At 40.8% G+C, this 26,330-nt stretch overlaps 1 protein-coding gene across 4 annotated transcripts in view; it reads left to right on the forward strand.

Moving 5' to 3' along the window:
• CHD7 (chromodomain helicase DNA binding protein 7) overlaps positions 1 to 26,330 on the forward strand; it is a 193,022-nt gene that overhangs the window by 132,617 nt on the left and 34,075 nt on the right. For 3 of the 4 annotated variants that reach the window (XM_060393435.1, XM_027972980.2, XM_027972981.2), the window contains 9 exons: positions 483 to 538; positions 6,964 to 7,078; positions 10,649 to 10,732; positions 12,723 to 12,860; positions 12,957 to 13,078; positions 13,451 to 13,694; positions 14,875 to 15,051; positions 19,629 to 19,772; positions 20,920 to 21,175. In XM_060393435.1, the coding sequence (XP_060249418.1) occupies positions 483 to 538; positions 6,964 to 7,078; positions 10,649 to 10,732; positions 12,723 to 12,860; positions 12,957 to 13,078; positions 13,451 to 13,694; positions 14,875 to 15,051; positions 19,629 to 19,772; positions 20,920 to 21,175 (1,336 nt within the window). The remainder of the gene's footprint in view (positions 1 to 482; positions 539 to 6,963; positions 7,079 to 10,648; positions 10,733 to 12,722; positions 12,861 to 12,956; positions 13,079 to 13,450; positions 13,695 to 14,874; positions 15,052 to 19,628; positions 19,773 to 20,919; positions 21,176 to 26,330) is intronic. The other variant, XM_060393436.1, reaches the window with a different exon arrangement.

A 26,330-nucleotide genomic window follows, 5' to 3' on the forward strand; every position in this document is an offset into this window, starting at 1 on the left:
ATATGGTTTCTTGTTTAGAGTTATTAACTATATGGACGAATAAATGTCTTTTAAATATTTTAAAACATTACAAAACCCACAATGTAAAGTTGCCATGAGGCAGCCAAAAATAATACATATGGCATTCAGGAGAGCAGTTGCTAATTGGCTGCTGCCTGCGAAAATGGTACACTTGGCGTCTACTTAACACTGTGGGTTTGGCAGAAAGCCAGATTTGGGGTCAGGTTGTTGTGAATGAAGCTGCATGTGGTTAGGGAGGAGTTAAAGTGATTCATGTCTGAGAAGCCAGAGCCGGTCGGGTAGCGCCTGGCCCGTCCTCATCCGACTGCCTCCCACCAGCTCACCACGTGCTCATCCTTCCAGGAACATCCCATGCCACTTCTTCGATGCCTTATGTGTGTCCAGACGGGAGTAAATCATTACTTTCGGAGCATTCTAGTAGATGCTTTCAAGTATATGCCTGAAATTTTCCTCTGTTGCAGAAGGAATCCGGAGAGGAGGTAGAAGTTGAGGAGTTCTACGTGAAATATAAAAACTTGTAAGTACATTGTGACTTTTTTTTTTTTTTGAATGGGGGAGTATATTTTCAAGGTACAAAATTAAAAAGTAATCAGGAATTTTTTTTTTAATTGGCAATGGGAAAATTTTGGTATGATTTATTCAGTGCTGTGGAGGCCATTGCCTCCTAACTTTTGTATCTTAGATAGTTGATAAGTTTTATTTTTCTGTAAAATGTAAATTGGTATAAAGGTTGACTAGTTTTTATGCATAACCAAGAAGTTCTTTTTAGAGGAGATGAAACTCATATAATAACAGAGAAAGTAATATCTGCTTGACCTCTGAAGATGAATTTTGCTCTGTGAGGCCAGGTACCCTGCCTTCATCTGTGCCCAAATGAGAACTCTGCTCCTGCGTGAAAGCGCTAGAAAAATCGTGATATCATCTCAAGTTTTGAAATGTAGCGAGCTACAGTTTTGATGATCTGTTTTTATTTCTGATTTGTGTTTAGTGAATTTGAATTGCTTAACTTTTAAAAAACTGAGTCACAAACCACTGTGAGTTGTTGTTCTGATTCTAAGAGATGGAGGCAGGATGCTAGGACCAAGCACACTCTGATGGGACAGCCTAGTTTGAAGCATCAATATGCATCCTACCAAGGAAAGACCGCAGCCATTCTCTAACGCAAATAACAATCACAGAATAAAGACAAAAATATTTATTGATAACGTAAACACTAAATGTACTTTAAACTTTTTAAGGCCAGGAAATCAAGTGTCATATTACTGAATTCTGGGGTTTCAAGAGAGGCTTCAGGGAGCTGTCAAGACAGCCTAAGAAAATCTATCCTACCCTCAAAAAAGCATCAGGCCCCATGGTTTCTGTTATCACCCCCTGTCGCATTTGGCACTGTGTTAATGGATGGATATCTTTCTGACGTTAGTGAGCAGAACCTTCCACCAGGTAAAAAGATGAAGGAGTCTCTTATCAGTGTTACTGTAAAAGTTCAGCGAAATGAAAAATGCTCAGTAAACATTAGAGGCAGTGATCGTTTTATACGCAGAGCATGAGAAGCTTACACGCATGCCAGGTATGCACATGACATGGTTTCATATAGTCTTATCAGGTGGATGGGAAGACTAGATAAGGAGGAGACAACCAAGTAAGCCAGAGAGAAGGCTTTCTGGTGGATTTATCAAATCGCGCTCCAAGTCAAGAAGTTTAAGTATCTTTTGCCAAGAAACGACTCCACTAGATAGACACCCATCCCCGTCAGTGCGGAGTGCTGAGGCCCATGGTGTTTGGTTCTCAGAAATCCTCTCAACCGGCCTGTGACCAACCCTAGCCCCTGGGGTACCTCACCAGGTGCCGCCGTGGCCGCCAGCCGGGGAGATGAGTCATCAGTCATGTGAGATGAAGCAGCGTGGTGCTAAAAATTAGCTTTCCTCTCTGATGTTATAGTGCTCTAAAGGAAGTTAAAATTTCCATAAAATGAAAACTTTTTGTTAACCTTTCATTTTGACAGAATTTTGGAATAGATTTACAGAAAAATTGCAACAGCAGTACAAAGAATTCCTGTGTGGAGTCTTATGTTACTCAGGGCTCATAATCCCTTACTGCCATGGCATAATTTCCTTTGCTCACTTGATCCCAGACCTGTCCAGTGGAAGCCCATCAGGCTGCTTCCTCCCTCGCTTACCTTGTCCCTGTCCTTCTTCGAGTACTTCCTTAGTTTCTGGCACCAGAAGATGTTCCTGACGCATCTCAAAACTTCCTGTTCAAGTCCTGGAATTGGTCCTTTCTCTTTGGAGCCTTGGTTGTTTTTACTGGAGAAGAGCATTTAGAAACCAAGGTTTAACTAGGTGTGTTCACTGCCGCTGGGGAGTCATTGCTTCTGGGCTTAGGAAGGGCATCCACGTGCCTGTGTGTATGGTAATGCATGTATGTATGACATATACACAAACACACACACATAAATGTTCATTGTATATACCCACACATTTCTGTCTACCTGCCAACAAGGAAGAACAATGTCTGTATAGTGATAGTTCCAATTTTATTTCAATGCCACGGGATTCATTCTATTCTTTCCCCTTCTAATATTAATAACTCTCTGTTTTCTACTGTGAGAAACCTGTCACAGTAGACATATGATCCATAATATATTTTCTGTGATCCATAATATATTTTCTTATTTGTTAATCCTGGAATATGTAAGAAATGGATTCAGAATTATTAGACCATATTTATGTGAAAAACAAGCCTGCTAGCTTCATTCAGTATTTGTTAGCATTTTGTTTAAGTGCTTTTTCTAAGTGCTTTTTGGTCAGATTAGCCCTCCTTCCTGCCCCGCTTCAGTGGGATGTTATTTATTTGATACTCAGTTTGTCTCATTATGGTCTTCCCTGGTAGCTCAGACGAATAAAGAATCTGCCTGCAGTGAAGGAGACACAGGTTCGATCCCTGGGTCGGGAAGATCTTCTGGAGGAGGGGATGGTAACCCACTCCAGTATTCTTGCTTGGGGAACCCCATGGGCAGAAGAACCAGGCAGGCTACAGTCCATGAGGTCACAAAGAGTTGGACACACCTGAGTGACTAACACTACTTTTGGCTCATTAGTTTCTGTTTGTATTTGTAATCCATTTTAGGCCCCACCCCGTCTGTGGGGTCACACGGAGTCGGACACCACTGAAGTGGTGTAGCAGCAGCCATCCTTTGATTTTTTTTTTTTTTGCTTTTTTTTTTCAAGTTCATGAAATACTAACACGCTTCAGTAGTCAGAATTATATACAAGACGATACCCAAAGAAATGCCATCCTCCCTTCCTTTCCACCCCATTCCTACTTACCTTCTCATTTATCTCAGATTTATCCTTCCTGTAATTTTTTTTTTTGCAATTGCAAACATATTTATATACTATATATATCTATATGCCAATGTATTTTACAATTGCAAATATTGTACATAAACAATATACATATACATCCTCCTTCCTGTAATTTTTGACATGAATATGGAGATAGGTAAATCGATAGGTTGGTTTATTTTATATGTTATTTCCCTTTCTTTCTTAAGCATGAAAGAATAGCATCAGTACACATTGGCACTTTGCTTTTTTCACAATACTATGAGTACTATGTTACTCAACATCAGTTCATAGGGTCTTCCTCATTCTTTGTTACAGCTGCCTAGTACTCCACTGCACATCTGCGTGATAACTTACCCAGCCAATCTCCCATGTGTGCTGGCTTGTAAATGGCTTCTGATATGTTATAGTTACAGATAGTGCTGCAATATATATTTTCATGCCTACATATCTTCGAATTGTTGGAGGCATAGCTTCAGGGTGAGTTTTTAGAACTGGGATTGCTAAATCAAAAGGCAAACATAAATGCACTTCTCCTAGGGAATTTTGCAATGTCTAATAGTTCTGTTTGCATTCCTGCCAATACTGTGTGAGATCACGCATTTCCGCACAACATTTCCAATGTAGTATGTATGTGTGTGTGTGTGTGTGTATGTGTGTTTGTGTGTGTATATGTGTGTGTTTGTGTGTGTATGTGTTTGTGTGTATATGTGTGTGTGTGTATGTGTGTGTTTGTTTACTTTTTGTGGGAAATTGTATTTCAGTGTGGTTTTAAGTACCATTTTCCTTTATTGTGAGTGATTTAGAACATCTTTGCGTAAGTTTAGTGATCATTTTTGTACCTTGTCCTGTCAGTTATGTGTTCAGATCTTTTGCCCAGTTTTCTGTTGTGCTTCCTTCCGTTTTTAACAGTTCTTTATATGTATGCGGTATTAGTCCTTAATCTATATTATATATTGCAGCTATCTTTTCCCAGTTTTAGTTGTCATTTGACTTTATTTATTGCTGTGTATAGCATTGTATTTTTTTTTTTTAAGTTTTTTATATTCCGATTTGTTTGTCTTTCCTTTTATTAGTTCTTACTTTGGAATCGTAGTTGGAAATCCTTTCCCTACCCCTGGCTAAAGAGGAATTTTCTGTGTTTTTCTGTAATATTTGCATGTTTTTATCCTCTCTGTTTCAGTTCTTGATTCACTTGGTACATGGTATAAAGCGTAACTCTAATTTTATTCTTTTTCAGATATTGTTGTTTCAGCATCATTATTAAAAAGTCCATCTATGCCCTGGTGATTTGATATACACTTTATCATGAACTAAAGATACATATTTATTGGGTCCTATCTGTCTTTACTCTAATCCTTTGATCTGTCTCTTCACAAGTTATAGCATACTATTTTACTTATAGAGGCTTTATAGTATTTTGTTATCTGGTTTATTGGAGTTTCCCCTAAGACATTTCCTTTTTATGGTTTTTCTGGATGTTTAGCATGTTCATTTTTATATATAAATGCAGCATTCACTTGTCTAACTCCATTAAAATAGTTGTTTATATTTTTATTTACATGAATACAAATTTATGACTTCTTATATTGAGTCTTGCTATCTGAAAACAAGGATGTCTTTCTTGGCTCAGCTTGCTTTCTGTGTCTTTTAGGAGGACCTTAAATGCTTCCTTATACAAGTTTCACATGTTCCTTATTAAATTTATTACTAAGTATTTTTTCTCTGTTGATACTATAAAAGAGGTTTTCACTATCATTATTTCTTCTGTTTTATTTGTGTAAATGGGGACATTTGACTTCTGTCTGTTAATTTTATATTCTGCTATATAACTGAATTATTTTATTTTATTATTTGAATTAGTTTCCTAATTGATCCTCTAGGGTTTTCCAGTTATGCAGTCATATTGTCTGCAAATAGAGTTCTTATTTTCCAATTACCACTCCTCTTATTTTCTCTCATCTAACGGCATTGGCCAATGCCTAGAATGTGATATTGAACAGTAGAGGACATATAGGTATCCTTGCCTTGTTTCTGATCCTAGTAGAGAAGCCTGTGGTTTTTCTCCATTTAGTTGGAGCTGATTTCACTGCCCAAAATTTCAGCCTAGTTTGCCGGAGGGAGGGCAGGGCTGGACCAGCTGTTGAAGGGCCTGCATCTCCCTCATGGCCGGCCTGGCGACGCTTTTAAAGGCATGTGCACCTCAGCCAAGACAAAGGTGCTAAGTGCTCACATACCTTTTTCTGTCCAGTAATTAGGAAACTAGACTAGGTGATGTTTATAATATTTGGTTTTGGTTATAACCGTATTGCATGTTATTTATTGAAAATTTGGAAAATACAAGTCAAAGTAAAAAATATTTACAGTCTTACCACCCAGAATGATCACTGCTAGCATTTTGATGCGTTTTCATTGAGTCTTTTCCCTTGAGTGTGTGTGTGTGTGTGTGCCCGCACATACAGGGCATCTATCAATTCATATCTATACAAGGCATATGTATTTAAAATCCTTATCTCCCTCAGTCTACTGTAGGACTAAATCTGTCCTACCTATGAAAATGCATATTAGATGTTATATGAATAAAAATGATATGATATTTAATGTCATCAGCCTTTCCCATATCATTAATCATTTTTTGAAAGATTTTTGTAGTGGCCACATAATTTCTAAGAGTAGGAGTATCTTGATTTTGAAAGCACCTCATTTTTTAAAATGTCATCACTAAAAAGAGAAATAAGAGACAGGCAAGGTTATAGGGATGTGGGGTAGGGAGAGGATGATAGTACTAAAGGATATTGAAATAACTAAATGAAAGAATGTCAAAAAGGTACTGTACAACATTAGCTGTATACCTGTGAGTCTTGGGGATGAAAAGGGAAAGGTGGGGTGGGGAGTATTCAAGTTCAGGTTAGAGAAGACACAGCACCTGCTCAGAGCAGGCTGGTGGTGAGTCTCAACAGGAAGAGACTAACCAGTGAGAGAAGAGAGTAGGCACTGGAGAGTGAAGAATTCACAAGGGACCCCAGGGGGCATCATCTCAGAGCTCCTGGCAGAAGAACTCACAAGGAGAGGGCTGGGGGTACTGATGTTCTAGAGCTGGGTGGGGGGGTTCCTTTTCTCCCCAGTTGTTTTAGAAGGAGGAAATGAGGTTTACCTTTGCTATTTTAAATTTGAATTCTTTAAACTTGACAGAAACCTTTTATTTCTCAATTAATGATAAAAAGCTCAAAACAAATCCATAATTAAAGCCATCTTGTAGTGCTAATTGTTTTGTATTGGAGTAAAATCCATTCACTTATGAAAACAGCCTGTTATTAGGTCTTTTTCCTTCTTTCTTTCTTTTTAATTGGAAATGGGTAAGAGAACAGCAGACCCAGCACAGAAGGCAAATTTTAGTATCTGTTATTGATTATTTTCTCTTATTCTTAACAATTAGTAGTTATACTGAAATGTGGCTCAGCAGCCTTTATGAGTAAGTAATTAAACAGGTTATTCTATTAGTCATCTGTGTAGTTGATTTTGTGGGGAGAGTGATAATGAACATGTATCATAAAGATCAATTATTTTCTGTTTCAAGTATATCATTTTATTTTTTTAGCTCTTATCTTCATTGTCAATGGGCGTCTGTAGAAGATCTGGAAAAAGATAAGAGAATTCAGCAAAAGATTAAGCGATTTAAGGCAAAGCAAGGCCAGAACAAATTCCTGTCAGAGGTATGAAAAACCTGGTTAATTTTCTAAAGTATTTACATTTTTAAAGTGTTCTAAATTTTGAATTTCATGTCAGCATATTATTAAGAGAAACTAGTTTGCCTCATTTGGTGCTGTTACTTGCAAATTGGTAACTGGTTATTGCTAAAATAATTTGTAAACAGGAAATTTCTCATTTTTCCTGTTGCTTAGTCTAGAAGATAACTGGTCCTTCTGAGATTATGTGGAAATATGGTGGTATGATTCAATCTTGTAATGGAAGTACACTTAGTAGACAGTGAAAAACTAAGTGGACACAAGGCAGGTAAGGGACTCTCTTAGCCCACAAGTTAAGGCTTTGCTTTCTGCTGTGGGAGGTACAGGTTCGATCCCTGGTCAGGGAGTTAAGATCCCACCTGCCTTGTGGTGAAACAACCAGAACATAAACAACAGAATCAATATGGTAAAAAGTTTCAGTAAAGACTTTAAAAATGGTCTATATTAAAAAAAAAAAAAAAGTTTAGCAGATTAAAAACTCAAAACCTCTACAGTTAGTAGTAAGTTCTAGGATGTAAATGTTTATTTCGATTGGGGAAGGTGTGTGACATTTCTCTTGTTAAAGTCAGAGAGTTTGCTGACCTTCTTTTCACAGATGATACGCTGTGGTACAGGAGTTGATATAATATCTAATTTCTTTACCTCCCTCCCCTTTATCCTAGTTTATCAATTAAGACAATGAGGTACCCATACTTAGAGCTTCCCTGGTAACTCAGACAGTAAAGAATCTGCCCTAGTGTGGGAGACCTGGGTTCAATCCCTGGGTCAGGAGGATCCCCTGGAGAATAGAATGGCAACCCACTCCAGTATTCTTGCCTGGAAAATCCCATGGACAGAGGAGCCTGGCAGGCTACAGCCCATGAAATTGCAGAGTCGGACGTGACTGAGCAACGAACACTGATTGACTGACTAATGTCTAGGGCAGGAAAGAATGCCTGCATAGTTTAGGAAGAGCCACGGTTCTCTTCCAGCATAGTCAGTTACGTAAACAAGGCTCTCGTGGGCTGCCTCCAGGGGTCCCTAGACCCGTTTGCTTTCATTTACAGCCTCAAGCAGATAAAAAGAAAAACCTTCACATTGAAAGACTAACCTGGCTGACTCATTCGTTTTCCTCTCCATGAAGGAGTTTAACAGAATGTAAACTGTTAAAAAAAAGTGTGAAATTGGATGGAAAATCATACCTGTTTCATGGCCAACTTCACAACCTGACCCCTTGTTGGAGATGGGGGAGGGGGTCACAGATAGACGAGCGTGCAGTACTTTTATGTCATAGAGTCCAGACTTATCCTCTCAGGTAACAAATCTGGGGTCTCCTGGAATCTGAACTCCATGCCCCCAACGGCGTAGTGTAAACTTGGCCACCTGATGCAAAGAGCTGACTCATTGGAAAAGACGCTGATGCTGGGAAAGATTGAGGGCAGGAGGAGAACGGGGCAGCAGAGAATGAGATGGTTGGATGGCATCACTGACTCAATGGACATGAGTTTGAGCAAACTCCAAGAGACAGTGAAGGACAGGGGAGCCTGGTGTGCTACAGTCCACGGGGTTGCGAATAATCAGACATGATTTAGCGACTGAACAACAATTACAAGGTTGAAATACATTATCTTCCTGGTAAGTTAGTAACAGTAAATCTGAAGCTTTGTCCTGAATAGGAGCATAAGCTTGTGTCTGAAAAGAGGATCTGAGGGTTAACAGAGAAGGATATCAGTTCTTGATCCTTTACACACACACACAGGCAGGTGTGCTCACACACACACCTGTCCTTTGTCGTGTCCTATAAATGGTCCTGGCTTCAGGCACCCCCCAGTTCTGCTACTTTGAGATTTTTAGTCATGACCACTGTTGCCTTCTCTGATTCACCTACCTGCTGTTGCTGCTAAATCACTCCAGTTGTGTCTGACTCTGTGCGACCCCATAGACGGCAGCCCACCAGGCTCCTCCGTCCCTGGGATTCTGCAGGCAAGAACACTAGAGTGGGTTGCCGTTTCCTTCTCCAGTGCATGAAAGTGAAACTTGAAAATGAAGTCACTCAGTCATGTCCAACTCTCAGCGACCCCATGGACTGCAGCCCACCAGGCTCCTCTGTCCGTGGGATTACTTAGGCTTCCTTTTAAGTCACTGCAACTAAAACTCTCTGTTCAGAAAAATTATTGAGACTGGAAATCACAGGTGTGCTGGCATAGATTACTTGCTTGAAGGATAAACATGTTTAGGAGTAAAGTTAAGGATTTTAATTCAGATTTAATAAAGGATTCTGTTTTAAGAACAAGTTGCCTTAGAGCTTTTATCATAAAATCCTAGTTTGTGGAAAGGTTTAGTGTTTATGCTCTACATGCATAATATGTAGATACTGGGCACCTAAATCTAGAAGCTTTAACAAGCCAATGCATTTAATATATTAACACTTCAAATTAACAGAGTGTTTCAAAGGTTTTTGTTGCCTTAGTCATGAACTCCGGGTAAATACCTGAGGCAGTAGAAACACACTCTTGGTGTTTTCTGGGTTTTGTTTCATGATTCACAGCCCACAGCATCCAAACTGGGTGCATTAAGTGGGCACAGGGCCCCAGAGGATGTTTGTTATCCTGAAGTTGACTGTAACCAGGTGGCTCTTCAGCCTGCAACTTTGGGGACGTGGACAGTATCTAATGTTTTTGCAAAGCATTTTAATGAAGTTATGTTGCTGATAAATTGATCTCTGGGAACACATAGTAATGTGTCTTTTTTTTTTTCTAACTTATCTGACTCTGACTTCTTTAAAGTATGGCTTAATCTGTAACTTCCCTTTGAGCCAAATTCTCTTCTTTTACGTGAGATCAGTTTGCAGACAAGCCGCGTTACTTGACTTCTGTAAAGATTGTTAATGTCTCAGCTAGAGAACCCAATGTTTAAAGCCTCATTTCTTTATCCTCAATACTTTTAGCCAAATGTTCTGTGTTCAATAAAAATAAATCATGTGAGAACACTTTGATGTATGCCAAGATTGTATTCAGATAAGGTACTAATACTGATTGGCAAAGGTGACCAAACAGTATAAACTCCGTTCACGCTTAAGTGTGGAATTCACTGGTCTCAGTGTTTTTAGCTTTTGAATAACATTCTGCAAATGATGCTATAAGGCATCAGACAGTTACAAGACTCTGGTAGCACTTACTGTGCACAGTTCTGATCTTTTTTGCAAACTACAGTCTCAAGAATGCTAAATGCATTGCGTGCCATAAGCCTTTTGGATTGCTCATTAGTGAATTGTAATTTCACACTTGATTTAAAATATTCTTAAACATTCTCTCACAGTAAAAAGGTTTCACACAGTAATTAAAAGACCCAGTTAACAAAGTCTGAGAACTCTTAATTTCCTCATGGGGAGTGATTTTGCTAAATTATAGCATTTCAATTAATATAACAGACCTTTGCCAAATATAAATTTTGTATTGCTGTGACCCCAAATAGTACTGCCTGATGAAAAGTGAAATAGTGTTTATTCTCAGGAGTTAAATAAACATTTTAACTTTCTTTTTCTCCCCTTTGGTATAGATTGAAGATGAGCTTTTTAATCCAGATTATGTGGAGGTTGACCGGATAATGGACTTTGCACGTAGCACAGATGACCGGGGAGAGGTAACAGAAGACCATTTGTCTTAGGGGGCAGTGGCTCAGACCGCTTACGTGTGTTTATGGAGAACCATCATGAACTCTCAAGATCTGGTCCTGCTCACAGCCTTGTATTATGACACACTTGGTCAAAACCAAACTGAAATGTACTAACTTACTATTAGTTTGGGGACTTAATAATCACAGTAAAAATGTTGTTTGTTTTAGTCTGAGAGCTTTTTAAAAGAAATCAGTTTCCAATGTGAAGCAAAGAGCACTGACACTTTGCGCAGTTCCAGATACGATCAGTAAGGAATTTACTATATTTTGGTGTAAATCTGTTATGTAGCACAAATTCTGCTTATAAGAGTGCCCTTGTAGCAAAAACGCAGTTCAATGTTAAGTAACAGAAGACATCGCTAATGAAGTTGATGGACCTCATTTAACACGGTACATGGAGGATGCTATAGAATCCTTCTTTTTGTGAGATCTGAGTCTCAGCATGCCCGTTTTGCGTTGAAGAACCCAAAGAGATTGTAAACGGCAGTTGGTAGGGCACCCTACTCATCGAGTAAGAATAAACAGCGTCTAGTGACTTCTGAGCATTGTGTCTGAGTAAGGATATGCCTACTCACCGTGAGGTCTGTCACTTAGCTTCTTCTTGTAAATTAAACTGCATAAGGTGTTTGGATGTTTGAATCTTGCTTGTCTAGTGAGAGTCTACAGTGAAGTCCCATTTTTAATCCAAATTCTGTATCACAAGGTCCATGATGTTTCAAAGACCATATCTAATACAATGTTTACCTTTCTAGTTTTGCTTAGTTGTACTTAAAAAAAATTTTTTTCCCCCATATTTTATTTATATAGTACAGCAAATGTTTGTAACATCACAGCCAGGTCAGAGCCTTGGTCTAAATTTAGCTGAGATTTATCGATTTACTATTAGTTTTAGGGCTTAATAATCGGTACCTTTGTCCTAAAATGAAGGTCCAAAAACACAAATTTTTCTAGAAGAAAGGCAAAGGAGATCTTCTTGGTCTGCATTACCCAAGGTATTTTGCTCTCCAGTTTTCTAGAGCTCAAACACATTACTTTAAAGCAATTGCATGCAGACAGTATCCCTTTAAGAAAAAAGAAGAAATTCTAATAAGTTCAAACCTGTTTCTCATTGTTTAAGAAAGTAGGCAGTTAGGTAAATATGTAAACACACCAAGGTAAGTTACCCTGTGAGTCTGAATCAGTTGCATGATGATCACACAGATAAGAATAAGGTTCAGATTCAGTTTTGTTATTTACTAGCTATTTCTATATACTTTTTGGCTTTTGAACATGACTTAACCAGTGGCTTAGATAAAAATCAATTTGTTCTGACAATATATAATATTACAGAAAGTCCCCTACATACGAACCTTCAAGTTGCAAATTTTCAAAGGTGTGAACGTGTGTGTGCATGTCTAGTCGCATAGGTTGGTTCATGCGTCTGGCATATGCTGTCGTGTGTGTGCCTCCTTGACAGATGGCTGACCTTTTGTGTGCTTTACTGCTGTACAGTACTGTTACAGAGCACAGTAGCTTTAGTTCAGACCCGGGATGTTTGGAAGCAAGTGTAAAAGCAGAGGTACATATCGCTTATTGTATTAGTTGGCTACGTCCCAGGTGGCGCAGTGGTAAAGAATCCACCTGCCAGTGCAGTAGGTGCGCACGCGCACACACACACACACACACACACACACACACACACACACACAGACACACACACACACACGCACAAGCTGGGTACTTAGGCTAACTTTGTTGGACTTATGAATGCACTCTTGGAATAGAGCTCGTTCATATGTGGGGACTTAACTGTATTTTCAGTTCCTTCAGACACTAACCAAGGGCTCCTCATTCGGCGGTCGCAGTTTTAAGACGTCTCCCAGCTCCGTCTCGCTGTTGCTGGGGTAGTGTCTGTCAGTAAGTGAAGCAGAGTGCATGTTTCTCATACGTCATTCTGCTGTGTTTAAACCCGGCCCAGCCTGTGACTCACTATCTGGTGAAGTGGTGCTCACTGCCTTATGAAGACAGCACGTGGGAGCTGAGGCAGGACATAGACCAAGCCAAGATCGAAGAGTTTGAGAAGCTCATGTCCCGGGAGCCAGAGACAGAGCGTGTGGTGAGGACTGGCGGGTAGTGGAGGGTCGCATTTGCACACAGCCGGGTGGTGTGGTCTGTGAGAAACCACTAACGGGATTTCCTGTATTTGAAACAGGAGCGACCCCCTGCTGATGACTGGAAGAAATCGGAGAGTTCCAGGGAGTATAAAAACAATAACAAACTCAGGGAATACCAGTTGGAGGGAGTAAACTGGCTACTTTTCAATTGGTACAACATGTATGTAAAATGCATTTTTCTTCACCTTTTAAAGAAAGCCTATAATAGCTCTTCTGCAGTTATTGAGAGTATTGATCAAATATAGCAACATTTTAACTCGCTAATAAAAATTATTTAAAAAAGCAAACACTGGCAGTATGCTTAATATTTGTCTAATTAGCATGTACTAATGTAGAGACTGATTGAAGTATGTGGAAGTAATTTTCTGTGTCTCCGAACATTTTGTTTGAAAATATATCTCATTGTATTTAAAGAAGCATTTAAGGCATGCATTTATGAGTTTAATGGATATATACACTTACCTTGTGACAAGAAAGCGCTGTCTTGTATGTGTACTCATGAAAGTTTCCTTGTTTTATTTCCCTCCCAAAGGCGAAACTGCATTTTAGCAGATGAAATGGGTTTGGGGAAAACTATCCAGTCCATTACATTTCTCTATGAGATATATTTGAAAGGAATCCATGGCCCTTTTTTAGTGATTGCCCCATTGTCCACAATCCCCAACTGGGAAAGGGAATTCCGGACCTGGACAGAATTGAACGTGGTTGTGTACCATGGGAGTCAAGCTAGCCGTCGGACCATTCAGTTGTATGAAATGTACTTCAAAGATCCCCAGGTAAAGTGTTTTAGGCGGACAGTCCTTACACGTAGGGATGCTTTAACGTGTTGAATGTTCAAATGGTTTTCAGACCTTTGAGGGGAATGTCTAGATTTTGCAGAACTAAAGAAATTTTGTTTAGATTTCTTACCCAATTTATGTTTGGATCATAATTCCTTATCTTATGATGACAGGTCTTTCTTTTTATAGCCTTGGTCTTTCTAATTATTAGAACACATGAAATTATTTTTACCTTGGATGACTGCTGAAAATCATTCAATGCATTGATAGCCTAATTTGGTTTATTTTTTAAACCCTAAGAGAAGGTGAAACCAAAAAAGAGTTATTAAATGGAGATGGGAAGAGTATTGTGTTCTTTATTGTTTCTGGAAGTGAAAAATATTAGGCACCTAACATTAACTGGTGCATTGAATATACCCAGAGGGAATAATTTATACTTTGGCTCTTAGTAGCAGTTGCTATGACTTTTAACTAATTCTAGTTATCTGTATGAAATTATCTTTGATGTTGACCCTGAAGCATTATAAGTGACAGAGAAAGAAGAATAAATAGTATGTGCTATAATAAAATAGTTTTAAGCAATACGTGAAATGCAAGTCCTATAACTGGAAATAGGACAGAGTTTTTGTTCTATATTTATTTGCTTTGAGTGTAAAATCTGACCTACAATTACTTAAAGGAGAAGAATATTAAAATGTGTTTTGGTGTTGATCTTTACATTTGGAAAGTTGTTGAAAGTTCTGTCCTGAGTTGAATGCTTTTCTCATGTTAGCATGTTAAAACTGAAAACTAAGTTATAAAATGAAAAAAAAAAAAGGTTTAAAAAGTAAAAACATTTTTAAAACGTTGCCTTAGTACATAGTGCCTCTGGCCTTCCGCCTGTTGGAGCCTGTAGGAAGTAACTAGAATAGGCGCACTTACTGCATCTTATCTATAAAAAAACTGGATTGGAAATTTTACCAACAAATTGCAAAACTTCCTTAAAAAAGGAAAGATTTTAAAACTCTGTTGTACCGTAAGAGCTTAAAACCTCCAAAAATACCTTGAAAACAAAGTATAAATGCAGGTGTTCCCAAAAGGATAAACATATATGTATATCTCTTATGCTATTTATTCATCCTTAAAGTTATTAATGTAATCTTCAATGCTAAACAGTAACGCGGAGTCCTTATTATAGGGTCGAGTGATAAAGGGGTCATATAAGTTCCACGCCATCATCACTACATTTGAGATGATTCTGACCGATTGTCCTGAGCTGCGGAATATACCCTGGCGATGTGTAGTCATCGATGAAGCCCACAGGCTGAAGAACAGGAACTGCAAGCTCTTGGAGGGACTCAAGATGATGGACTTGGTCAGTGGTCATATTGGTGCTTCCCTTGAACCTGGATAAAATTGTTAACTGACTCAGTATTCCTGATGCTCTGAGTCTGGCCGATCCCTTTGAAGGGTGTTTGCAAAGCCTGTCAAATCCTGTGACATGTTTGCTCCTGAGTTTACTTAAAAGTTGCTGCTGTCTTCCTGATTCTTCTGTTGTTGGCTGGTGTCTTTGTACACTTGTTATCACAGCAGAGTGTGTTCATGATACTTCCGCTGAGTTTCAAGTGTCTGCTTTTCCCTTTTGTTTGTAAGTACTGCCACATTGTAAGCCGTTGGGCCAAACTTTAGCTCCATGATGATGATCCAGTTATATTCCAGGGCTTGTAGGTGTAGTTTTTCTCTCTAAGTTGAGTGGATATTTGAAATTGGCCCAATTTGTCCAGACACTTAGAAGTTTAGTGCATGATAAGGCTTTGAATTTGATCTGGACTTTTAGACCAGGTCTGTTACATACTCTTTTCCCAAGAGATGGTCAGGACTTCGTGAGTAGATTGTTTTAGATTTTTTTTTTTCCCCCCAGTAGGAGTATCTTGGGATAACATACTGTGGCAGTGGTTGGAGTTTGGTTGGCTTTCCTTGCCACACTGCTGCATGGTCTTCTAGCAGACATTATCACATGACTGTCACCCTCAGGCCTCTGTTCACTCTGTAGTTTACAAGATGGGTTTTGAACACTTGTTTTTATTTTTAATGTACATTTCAGAAGCAAAGATATTGTTATTCAGCATGTCTTAGATGTTTAGATGAGTTTTTCAAAGGTACAAAAAGATTTTTTAAATCCTTTAATGTTGACTTCTATAGATTAATTTGGTCTCTTGTTAACTGAGAGTGTGAGATGGAAAAGAATATTCTGTATGTTCATGGCTGTAAATTTTTTTTACTGAAGACTGCTACCACCAAAAAGAACACTTAAAAGCTTTCTGTTGCAGCTGGTTCTTTGAATCGGCTTCTTTTATTCCTAAATTAAGGGGATTGGATTAGCCAGCTATTCTTTTAATTAAAAACAAACAAAATCTAGTTCTGTTTAAAGGGAAAAGTCTGACTGAATTATCCTATTTAGAGTGGAGTTTTCCATCCTTAAGACATATCTCAGAGCAGTTTGTACTATTTTGGTGTTCAGTCCACAAAACAAATTAGAACACTTTGAATAATCTTGAAAACATGAGGAAGAGAAACACTAGGGCTGTAACAAGTCTCTCCAGATGATAGTTTTAGTCTTACGTTGAAGAAATGGCTCAGATGATAAAGGATCTGCCTGCAATACATTAGACCTGGGTTCAATCCCTGGGTCAGAAAGATCCCCTGGAGAAAGAGAATGGCAACCCACTCTAGTATTCTTGCCTGGAGAATTCCATGGGTAGAGGAGCCTGCTGGGCTCCAGTCCATGAGGTCACAGAGTGGGACTGACTGCATGACTAACACACTTTCAGAAACCCATTCAGGTTTGCTGCTGCTGCTGCATCGCTTTAGTCATGTCCGACTCTGTGCGACCCCATAGACAGCAGCCCACCAGGCTCCCCCATCCCTGGGATTCTCCAGGCAAGAACACTTAGGTGAACATTAATTTTCTTTTGAAACCTAACTGCCTTCTGAGTAGGGGCCCATCTCCACAGGGGTCCATATAAGAGACATTTACGGCACCGTTTCCTGAAGGTGTAGTCATCTGCATTCATCTGAGTTGTCTGTTATTAGTTTCTGTGCTCCCAGATAGCGGATTCTTACTACAAAATAGCCCTTCATTGGTGAGTACAGTTTGTTTAACTGTCAACATCCAACAATCTAATTGTCACTAGGAGATTCCAAAGGATTTTCTGTTGTTTATAGTAACGCTTCTTTAATGGGTTAGAATCTGTTATCCAGATAGTTTTTCTGTTATATACGGTAGTGTTCCCTAACCATTTTCCCGCAGTGACACATATAGAAAATGATAATATTTGTGTATCATACTGTGGTAAGCTGAGAGGGCTGGCCACTGCCGCAGGTGACCAGTCCTGGGATCCTGACTGTCTCAGCCTGTCAGCTGCCCCAAGGACCTGGCATACCTATAACTCATTCATGTCTCACCACGGAAAGCTCTGATTAGCAAATGAACAAAATAATTGTTTTTTCCAGTGATCAAGAGTTGTTGATGGAATGCAATATCATTGTTCAGAGTTAGAATATATATATTTGTCCACTTCTGAACTGCTCACTGGGGCTTCCCTGGTAGCTCAGCTGGTAAAGAATCTGCCTGCAATGCAGGAGACCCCCATTAGATTCTTGGGTTGGGTTGGAGAAGAGATGGGCTACCCACTCCAGTATTCTTGGGCTTCCCTGGTAGCTCAGATGGTAAAGAATCCACCTGCAGTGCGGGAGACCTGGGTTCAATCCAGGTTGGAAGATCCCCTGGAGAATTCCATGGACAGAGGAGCCCGACAGGCTATGGTCCATGGGGTCTGCTCATTGCCTAGTCTTTAAATCCTTACTTCAAATATACATCATGAGAACGTATCCACTGACCAGTCTCTATTCATCTTTCCTAGAATAAGTCATGGTGAAAATGGCAAATAATAATTCCACCCCACCACAGAGCAGGTCACAGAGAACGGCTGTTACCTGTGCTGGATGCAGTTATGATGAAAGTGGTAGATTCTCAGAAGGCAAGGACCAGGCAGCATCTTCAACTCTCCGGTCACCAAGGAGACGCTCGAGAAGCTGCTGGGCTGAGGGGCATTTGTGTTCTCTGCCCCCTCCATGGGAGCGCAGGAGGCAGGGCCATCTCCTTGTCCCTTATGGACAGGAGGGGACCCTTTGAAGGTGGTGGAGGGTCTTCATGGATTCTGTTAGCTCATCATTCATTGTCAGGAGGCCTCACACAAATTAAAGACTCTGCTGAAATTAAATTAAGTGAATGTCACTCCATCAGAGCTAAAAGGAATGGTAACATTTTCAAGCCGAAAGCTTAGCTGCTGGCAAAGTTGAGCTTGGATATGATAAGCCTGATAGCCTGTCTCTTACTTGACATTTGGTGACACCTGTATATTATTTGTATTTATGTTAATAATGACTTTCAAAGGGAAACCTGGTGTAATTCCGCTACCTGTGCAACCTTACCAAAGGGTCCTCTGTGTAACTGTTTGATAGAACTGGCTTTAAAAAGAACTTGAAGGGAAGCAGCGTAAAAACATTCTTTTCTTGTTTTTCAAATAAGTTAATTTTAAAATTAATAACGTAAAAGACTTTTGCTGAAGTATTTTGGTTAGCAGCTCAGTATTTCAGTTGCTCATAAAGGATATTTAAAAAAAAACTGAGAGACGATCTTTAGTATTGATACAGCTCTTCTGCTATAGTAATGGTTTTCCTGAATCTATGGCAATATTTTTAAAAATTCTTGGGTAAAGTAATTCAGGACTTGAAGAAATCAGGGACTTGGCCCGTGTTACCCACCAGTATGCTTATATGTTAGAAAATCTTGCAGTGGTTTGCAAGCTTCTTACTCTTTATGGATTTAATGAGTTAGAAGATGACAATGATCTGTGTATCTTCCTGAATCAGAACCCTCTTTATTCAAAAGGAACCAAAGGAAGAATAAAAGCAAATCTAACTGCTTCACCATGGTTTCAAAGAGCTTCATTGACAGATAAGACTCAACAGATGTTGAAAAAATGAGCATGCCTTCAGGCGAATCACCATCCAGTATTTACTGAGCACATACTCTGCTCAGCAACCAAGCCTTGTCAGACTTCAAGTAAAGTCAGAATATCTCTTTCGAACCTCCTTGAAGGTGTAGCCATTTTGGAAATAGTTTTATTAACTGTGTGGTGTCCTAGAAGGCCAAAGTAGAACGTAATAAAGCCTTTAAGATGAGTAAATTCATTGTCATTAAGACTGGTCACCATGTTGGATACGTAGAAATAAGAGGACAAGGGTATGGATCCATAAAGAAAGCTGAAGAAAAAGCTCGTTAACAGGAAGAAGTGCCCTAAAGAAAAGACCTACCTTGGTTCAAGGAGACAAAGTAAGAAATAGCCTCTATTGAAAAAACAAAACAAAACATGATTGTGGTATTTGAAACCAAGCTGACCTCTTTGCTAGACTGAAATGTTTGCTGAACAAAATAGGTTCTCATGTGCTGTTGCCTGTAGAAAACCTTCTTTTGTCTCTTAAGTGAGTCATGCAGGAAGCAGATGGGGAGGGCACAGCCCTGTAAAGAGCAGAAAAGGAGCACGTGCGCTTCATCTGAGCTAGGGATCTGAGGCAAAACTTGAACTTTGGTGGGAAAAGATGCCACGAGACGCAGGAGACGTGCAGGGCCACACCGCCAAAACATTGACCTAAACATCCCAGGAAAAAACAGAATAGCAGACCACGCTTACATGGTCTGGGAATCTTAAGACAGAGACCACATTTCTTGCATCTCTGCCTTTGGATCTTATTCCTGTGTTTTATGCTGGGTGGATGCTGAATTTTAGCGACCACGAGTGGAATTGGGGAAATGCTGATCCCGAGGGAGGCTTTGGCATGGCTCTGTTTTTTGTTATGATTTGCTCAGTTATCTTCACATCCCCGTAGGAACACAAAGTGCTGCTGACGGGGACCCCGCTCCAGAACACAGTGGAAGAGCTCTTCAGCTTGCTTCACTTCTTAGAACCAACTCGCTTCCCTTCGGAAACCACCTTTATGCAAGAATTTGGTGATCTGAAAACCGAAGAGCAGGTACTTACCATGGCTCCTTTTGTATTTCAGTCACTGAATTGAAGATTAACTCCCAAAGGGCCAAAGCGTTAAGATTTAACTATTTTTTTTTTAATGTAAATTATGTCAGTTTCCCCCCACCTAGTAGACAAGTGAGATTTACACATCCTTTCCGTGGATGTTCTGAATCTTCATTAAGGCGATGTCCTGGCTGGTTGGTTGGTCTCTCTGCCCTCCTGAAGGGCTGTTGAGATTTACAGTCTCCGTACCTGTCCACCTACTCTTCAGCTGCTGTCCTGTCAAGTTTGGTGGTTTTGCCTTGTGTGCTTTTGGGGGTAGTGTCAGGAGTGGCTGAAATTTCACAAGCTGTGTCCGTCCTGGAGATCCAAAGTTCTAGTCTTAGCTCCTGCTTGCTCACATTGCTTACTCTTCTTGAGTCTGTGTATTTCATTTAGAAACATGGTTCCTAACTACCTTGCAGGATTTCTATGAGAAATAAATATGGTATCGGGTATGAAAAGTGGCCAGTTATCTTATACATCGTGAGAGTTACGTAGGTGTTGGTTATTAAGCTCTATTTGAAACAAACATGATGCTTAAAATCTTGGTCTTCACGTGCCCCCTCCCCTAATTTACCATCTAAAACCTCTTCTCTTAGTTCAAGGGAAGTCTGTTTTGTTTTGCCCTTCATAGAATAAATCAGAGCTGTCTGGTGTGCCGTGTCCTATTGCCAGTCAACAGAGATGAGAACAGAGAGGGACCAGAGAGCTCCTGGCTTACTCACACATTCTGTCAGCTCTTGCTAGAAAGGAAGAGAACTGAAGCGAGTCATTCCCATGACTTTCTCCCTTCCTTCCTCATCATCCCAAAGGCTTAAGACAAACAGAAGGGAAAACTTGACAGAATGAATAAGGTTCTTTTCTGCTGTGTTCCGTTCAAGCCTCCTGGCTGTTCAGGACTCTCTGGCCAGGTGAACTAGCCCATCAGAAACTGGACATTCAACCCTCACATGCTCCTGTTATGAGAGCTGTAAGATAATGCCCTCGTACCCTTCGACAAACGAAAGTGAAAGATAGATAAATAAGAGACTCCTAGTTTTTTATGGTAGACTGTGTTTTACCATGCTAGCAAGTCCCAACACCAGTATTTACTTAAGATCCTTTTTTAGGTGCAAAAACTCCAGGCTATTCTAAAGCCAATGATGTTGAGACGTCTCAAGGAGGACGTGGAAAAGAACTTGGCCCCCAAAGAAGAAACTATCATTGAAGTGGAACTAACAAACATTCAGAAGAAATATTACCGAGCCATCCTTGAGAAGAATTTCACGTTTCTTTCCAAAGGTGGTGGTCAAGCTAACGTACCCAACCTTTTAAACACTATGATGGAATTACGGAAGTGCTGCAATCACCCCTACCTTATCAACGGTAAGCCTGGCTCCTTGTTTCAGTCGTTGTCGAAGCCCCAGAAATCCTTGCCTCCCTCCACACGTGTTATTGTATGGTTTGTAGTTGCCCCAGTGTGAGTTTCATCATCTTCCTGTTCTTCACAGTGCCTCCTTCTGTGAAGCCGTAGGTGCAACATCTTTGTCCCCGATGGTCCCTGAAGCAGGACCTCACATCACCTGTCCTCATCTGCATCCCACTCCTTGAAAGGAGGCGACGGTGCTCGCTGGCTGGAAGTCATCACACATGCTAACAATTAAAAGAAAAATTAGCCCCCAATGAGGTGTGTGTGTTTAGATCAGAGAAGTTAAAGAGCACCTTTGGAGTGAGAGGCAGCTGTTGGATGCCTCAAAACTTTGATGGGAAAGAACTTCTCTCAGTCCAGAGGCTTCCAGCATCCATTCTCTAAGAGTGAGAGGTTATCTCGAGCATTGATAATCAAGATCATGGTTCATGATCTTCCTGTTTTCTTAACTAAATTGGTAGTGTTATGTAACTGATAAGAGTAAGAACCTGTACTTTCTCTTCCAGAAATCATTAGAGGAATTCATGCCTGTGACATGTAAAATACTCCGGAGGCATAAGAGCAGGAAAGCCATTCGAAAGCGATGACAGTGAGACAGGCTTTTGCCCATCAGAGTTAAAAAAGGAAGGGGCATTTAGGCTGATGTAACCACAGGAGACAAGAGAAGGAGGCAGAACAAAGTGGAACCTGCCCAGGATATAAAGTACATGTGTGAAACAATGGGACAGTGAACCGTAGACAGAGTGGAACCTGGTTATGGGAAGCCTAGATGCCAGCTTGTGGAATTTTGGTGGAGTTAAGAAATGATTAGACATGGGATTTAGGATGATTGATCTGGAAACGTCATATGAATAAACAGATGGGAGTAGGGAAAGATATACAAACAGAAAGCCCCACTAGGAGGCTACTGCTGTCATCCAGGCGGGAGTTAATATGGGTTAAAGAAAAGTGATGGTGGTCTCAATCGGGGTGTTTGTGTACAATTATGATTGGCCAGCAATGCAGTTAGGGTGCTTTCCAGGGGCGAAGGAACCAAGCCAGGTTTTGGGGTTTTTTTTTTTGTCACTATTGTAATCCGTGAGGTTCAAATGCAGCTGATGTCAGGAGTTCCCAGCCTCCCCCCATTTTGTAATCTATCCTCCTTGGGCCAGCTCACCTCCGGAATCTGCAGTTACTAATGACAGAGTGGTCCCTCCCTGGAGCCGCCTCACCGTAGCACCTGAGGTCATGGCTGTGCTGTGACCTTGGTGCATTTCTGCTTCAGACTTGCTGCTTGTAGCTTGGTCTGCCCAAGAGAGACTCACACGTGACCGTTGTGTGTTTGGTGCTGCCGCTTGCTCATCCTCATGTGTGTAAGAGCCCATGAGGCCATTGTGGTGTCTGCAGCCTGGTCCTGAGCTAGGGAGATGGAGCTGGGCCGAAGGTGGTCGATGGTATGAGTAGAGCTGTGTGTTTGTGTGTGTGTGTGTGTGTGTGTGTGTAATCTGAGAGACACACACACACAAATACACAGTTTTTTTCATTTGATGTCTGAAAAGAGGAACAGTAGCCTTCAAGAGACTCCATTCAGTGTTCTTGGAGAATCTCATGGACAGAGGAGCCTGGCAGACTGTGGTCCGTGGGGTTGAAGAGTCAGATGTGGCTGAAGCAGCTGAGCATGTGTGCGTATGTGAGAGTGAAAATGCTGTTGAAGACGTGGTGGGATCCCCGATGGCTTGGGTTGACTTATGAGTCCTCCGTGTTGTTGGGGAGAAGGGGCGTGGAGAACAGTGAGCAGAAAGAAGACGAGGCTGAGCTTGTGATGGAATGAATTTCAGAGAGCAAAAGGGTAATCTTCAAAAGAAATAATTTCTTACTTGTTTGCGGCTAGTATAACTGGATACCATTGCAGCTCCTGCCCTCACAGTGACCATCTGTTTAAGGGAACAGACTTCCGCACTTCCTTAAAGTTGTCTCTGCTACACACACACACACATGTGTGCACAGACACATTTTTAAATACAAATGCAGTACTTTAATTTAGGGCAGTGCCATCGGAGTATTCTTTGGGCTCCCCTGGCGGCTCAGTCGGTAAAGAGTCTGCCTGCAGTGCAAGAGACCCAGGTTCGATCCCTGGATTGGGAAGATCCCTTGGAGAAGGAAATGGCAACCCACTCCAGTATTCTTGCCTGGAAAATGCTATGGACAGAGGAGCCTGGTGGGCTGCAGTCCATGGGGTCACAAAAGAGTCGCACACACCTGAGTGACTAATACTATTAGAGTATTTGGGCTTTTTATAGCCTATTTCCAATTTTTAATTTTCTGATTGATGTTTACAGATCTAGCATCAAGGTAAATCTTTAATAATTGATAACCTTGAGAATCATCACTTCATGGGAAATAGATGGGGAAACAGTGGAAACAGTGTCAGACTTTATCTTTTTGGGCTCCAAAATCACTGCAGATGGTGACTGCAGCCATGAAATTAAAAGATGCTTACTCCTTGGAAGAAAAGTTATGACCAACCTAGATAGTATATTCAAAAGCAGAGACATTACTTTGCTGACTAAGGTCCGTTTAGTCAAGGCTATGGTTTTTCCTGTGGTCATGTATGGATGTGAGAGTTGGACTGTGAAGAAGGCTGAGCGCCGAAGAATTGATGCGTTTGAACTGTAGTGTTGGAGAAGACTCTTGAGAGTCCCTTGGACTGCAAGGAGATCCAACCAGTCCATTCTGAAGGAGATCAACCCTGGGATTCCTTTGGAAGGAATGATGCTCAAGCTGAAACTCCAGTACCTTGGCCACCTCATGCAAAGAGTTGACTCATTGGAAAAGACTCTGGTGCTGGGAGGGATTGGGGGCAGGAGAAGGGGGCGACCGAGGATGAGATGGCTGGATGGCATCACGGACTTGATGGACGTGAGTCTGAGTGAACTCCGGGAGATGGTGATAGACAGGGAGGCCTGGCATGCTGCGATTCATGGGGTCGCAAAGAGTCGGACACAACTGAGTGACTGAACTGAACTGAACTGCACTGAATGGCTTAGAGGTCAGTTTGGTTTTCCTCCTGGACATCTTCCCTGCCCTTCTTTCTTCAGCTTTTCTGGAAAACATGTGCTCAGTCACTTCAGTTGTGTCCAACTCTTTGTGACCCATGGACTGTAGCCCGCCAGGCTCCTCTGTCCATGGTATTTTCCAGACAAGAATACTGCAGTGAGTAGCCATTCCCTCCTCCAGGGAATATTCCAACCCAGGAATAGAACCCGCATGTCCTATATGATTTGCATTGCTGGCAGATTCTTGACTGCTGAGCAACCGGGGAAGCCCAGACAGAGTATAATTATAGCTGAAAGCATCGCATAGGAAATATGTTTGCTGATATATTTAAAGGAAGCGTTATTAGTGACAACTGGCTGCCACTTTAAGAGCCTGAATTCACAGCAAAGAGCTGAATTAATTCAGTAAGAACTTTTGTCAGATAAGAAAGGATATATTTTAATTCTGACAGTTTTTGATGATGTATTATTGGTAGAATTGAAAAAGCAGGAAAGTTACTTTTCTCATCTAAATAAATTTAAAATGAAAAAAATTTCTCTACTGATTTGACTGAATTTATATTTTCAAATTTTCTGCTAAAATAGTTCAAACACATTAATTTTGTCATGATTATTTCATTTTTGAAAACTATTCACTAAAATATCTAAAATAGTATATTTTGATTATGGATTGATATTAATATCTTAATTTTAACAAAAAATAACTACCCAGATATTATAAGTGAAGTGTGTTTCTGAATTGCTTATAGTATATTATCCAACAAGAAGAAATGTTTTGAAAAAACCTAATGTAATATGTGGATATGATCCGTTCCCCCTGTCTCCTGAGGACCTTCTTGTCCTGAATCTAGAACCTAGATTTCTAAATTTTCTGTTTTGGAAAACATTATTTGACTTTATACAGGGACATTTGGTGAAGAACTTGCTTGCCAACACAGGAGATATAACAAATGCAGGTTCGATCCCTGGGTCAGGAAGATCCCCTGGAGAAGGAAATGGCTACCCACTCCAGTATTCTTGCCTGGAGAACCCCATGGACAGAGGAGCCTGATGGGCTACAGTCCATGGGGTCACAAAAAGTTGGACATGACTGAAGCGACTTAGCAAGCGTGTAGGATGCAAGAACATTTATTCAAGAGGGTGCTTCATTCAAGGATATTCATGCTGATGCTCTTCAACAGCAGTTTGGTTTTTACCTTTTCCTAGAGAAACCTTTGCCTTTCATTCCCTTCAGATTGAAATCCCGAATACTAGCCTTTTATTCACATGGGAGAGAGAGGGAGTGAGAAGCGGCAGTTCCCACCCCGCTGGCATTTTCTGCCTGGCCCTTCCTGAGAAACAGCAGTGGCTTGCTCTGCACAGACCTCCCGGGCCAGCCCAGGCATTTGTGACTATAATCTGGTCTCAGAAAGATTCTTTGTTGATTAATAACAAACAGGCTGTATTTCTGGATATGATCAGGTCATGACTTCATTTCCACAGGTGCTCTGAAAAGGGAAGTGGGGGCAGTGCTGTCCCACCTGTGGCTGCATGCCCCCCTTCTGTCCTGGCAGGTCTGGTGGCCCAGGTGACCTGGCCCTTAAATCCTGGAAGGGTCTCATATCCCCATCAGTACAGTGCCTTCATGTTTAAAAACCAGTGGTTAAGAAGTCAGGTTCCTGGTGTGGTTTAAGGCTGGGAAGTAATCCCATCAGATGGATTTGTCTGTCTGTATTTCCCAAAGAAGTGACTACCCTGCATCCCCAGCGCAAGGGTGGAGCACAGTGCCCGGGCCCTGATTAACCCCCTCACCCTACCCTGGACCCCGCTGTCTAATTCTAGTTAAGCCACCTAAGCAGCTGCAGGAAGCTTAGCCGGCTACTCCCTGGACAAGTGTGTCTGGGGTCAGGGGCAGAGGTGGGAAGAGTTTCGGTCCCTAGGAAGGTGACAGTCTCTCTGATGCACCCGCAGCAAGCCCAAGTCTCTGTGGGGCTATTAGAAGAGAGGGTTGGGTATCAATGTCTTTCATTAAACAGAGGTTGGTTGTTTAAAGCTTTGGATAACTCAAGATAGAACTTTTGTACTTTAGGAAATTATC

This window comes from Ovis aries, chromosome 9 (genome assembly GCF_016772045.2).
Source record: "Ovis aries strain OAR_USU_Benz2616 breed Rambouillet chromosome 9, ARS-UI_Ramb_v3.0, whole genome shotgun sequence".
NCBI lineage: Eukaryota > Metazoa > Chordata > Mammalia > Artiodactyla > Bovidae > Ovis > Ovis aries.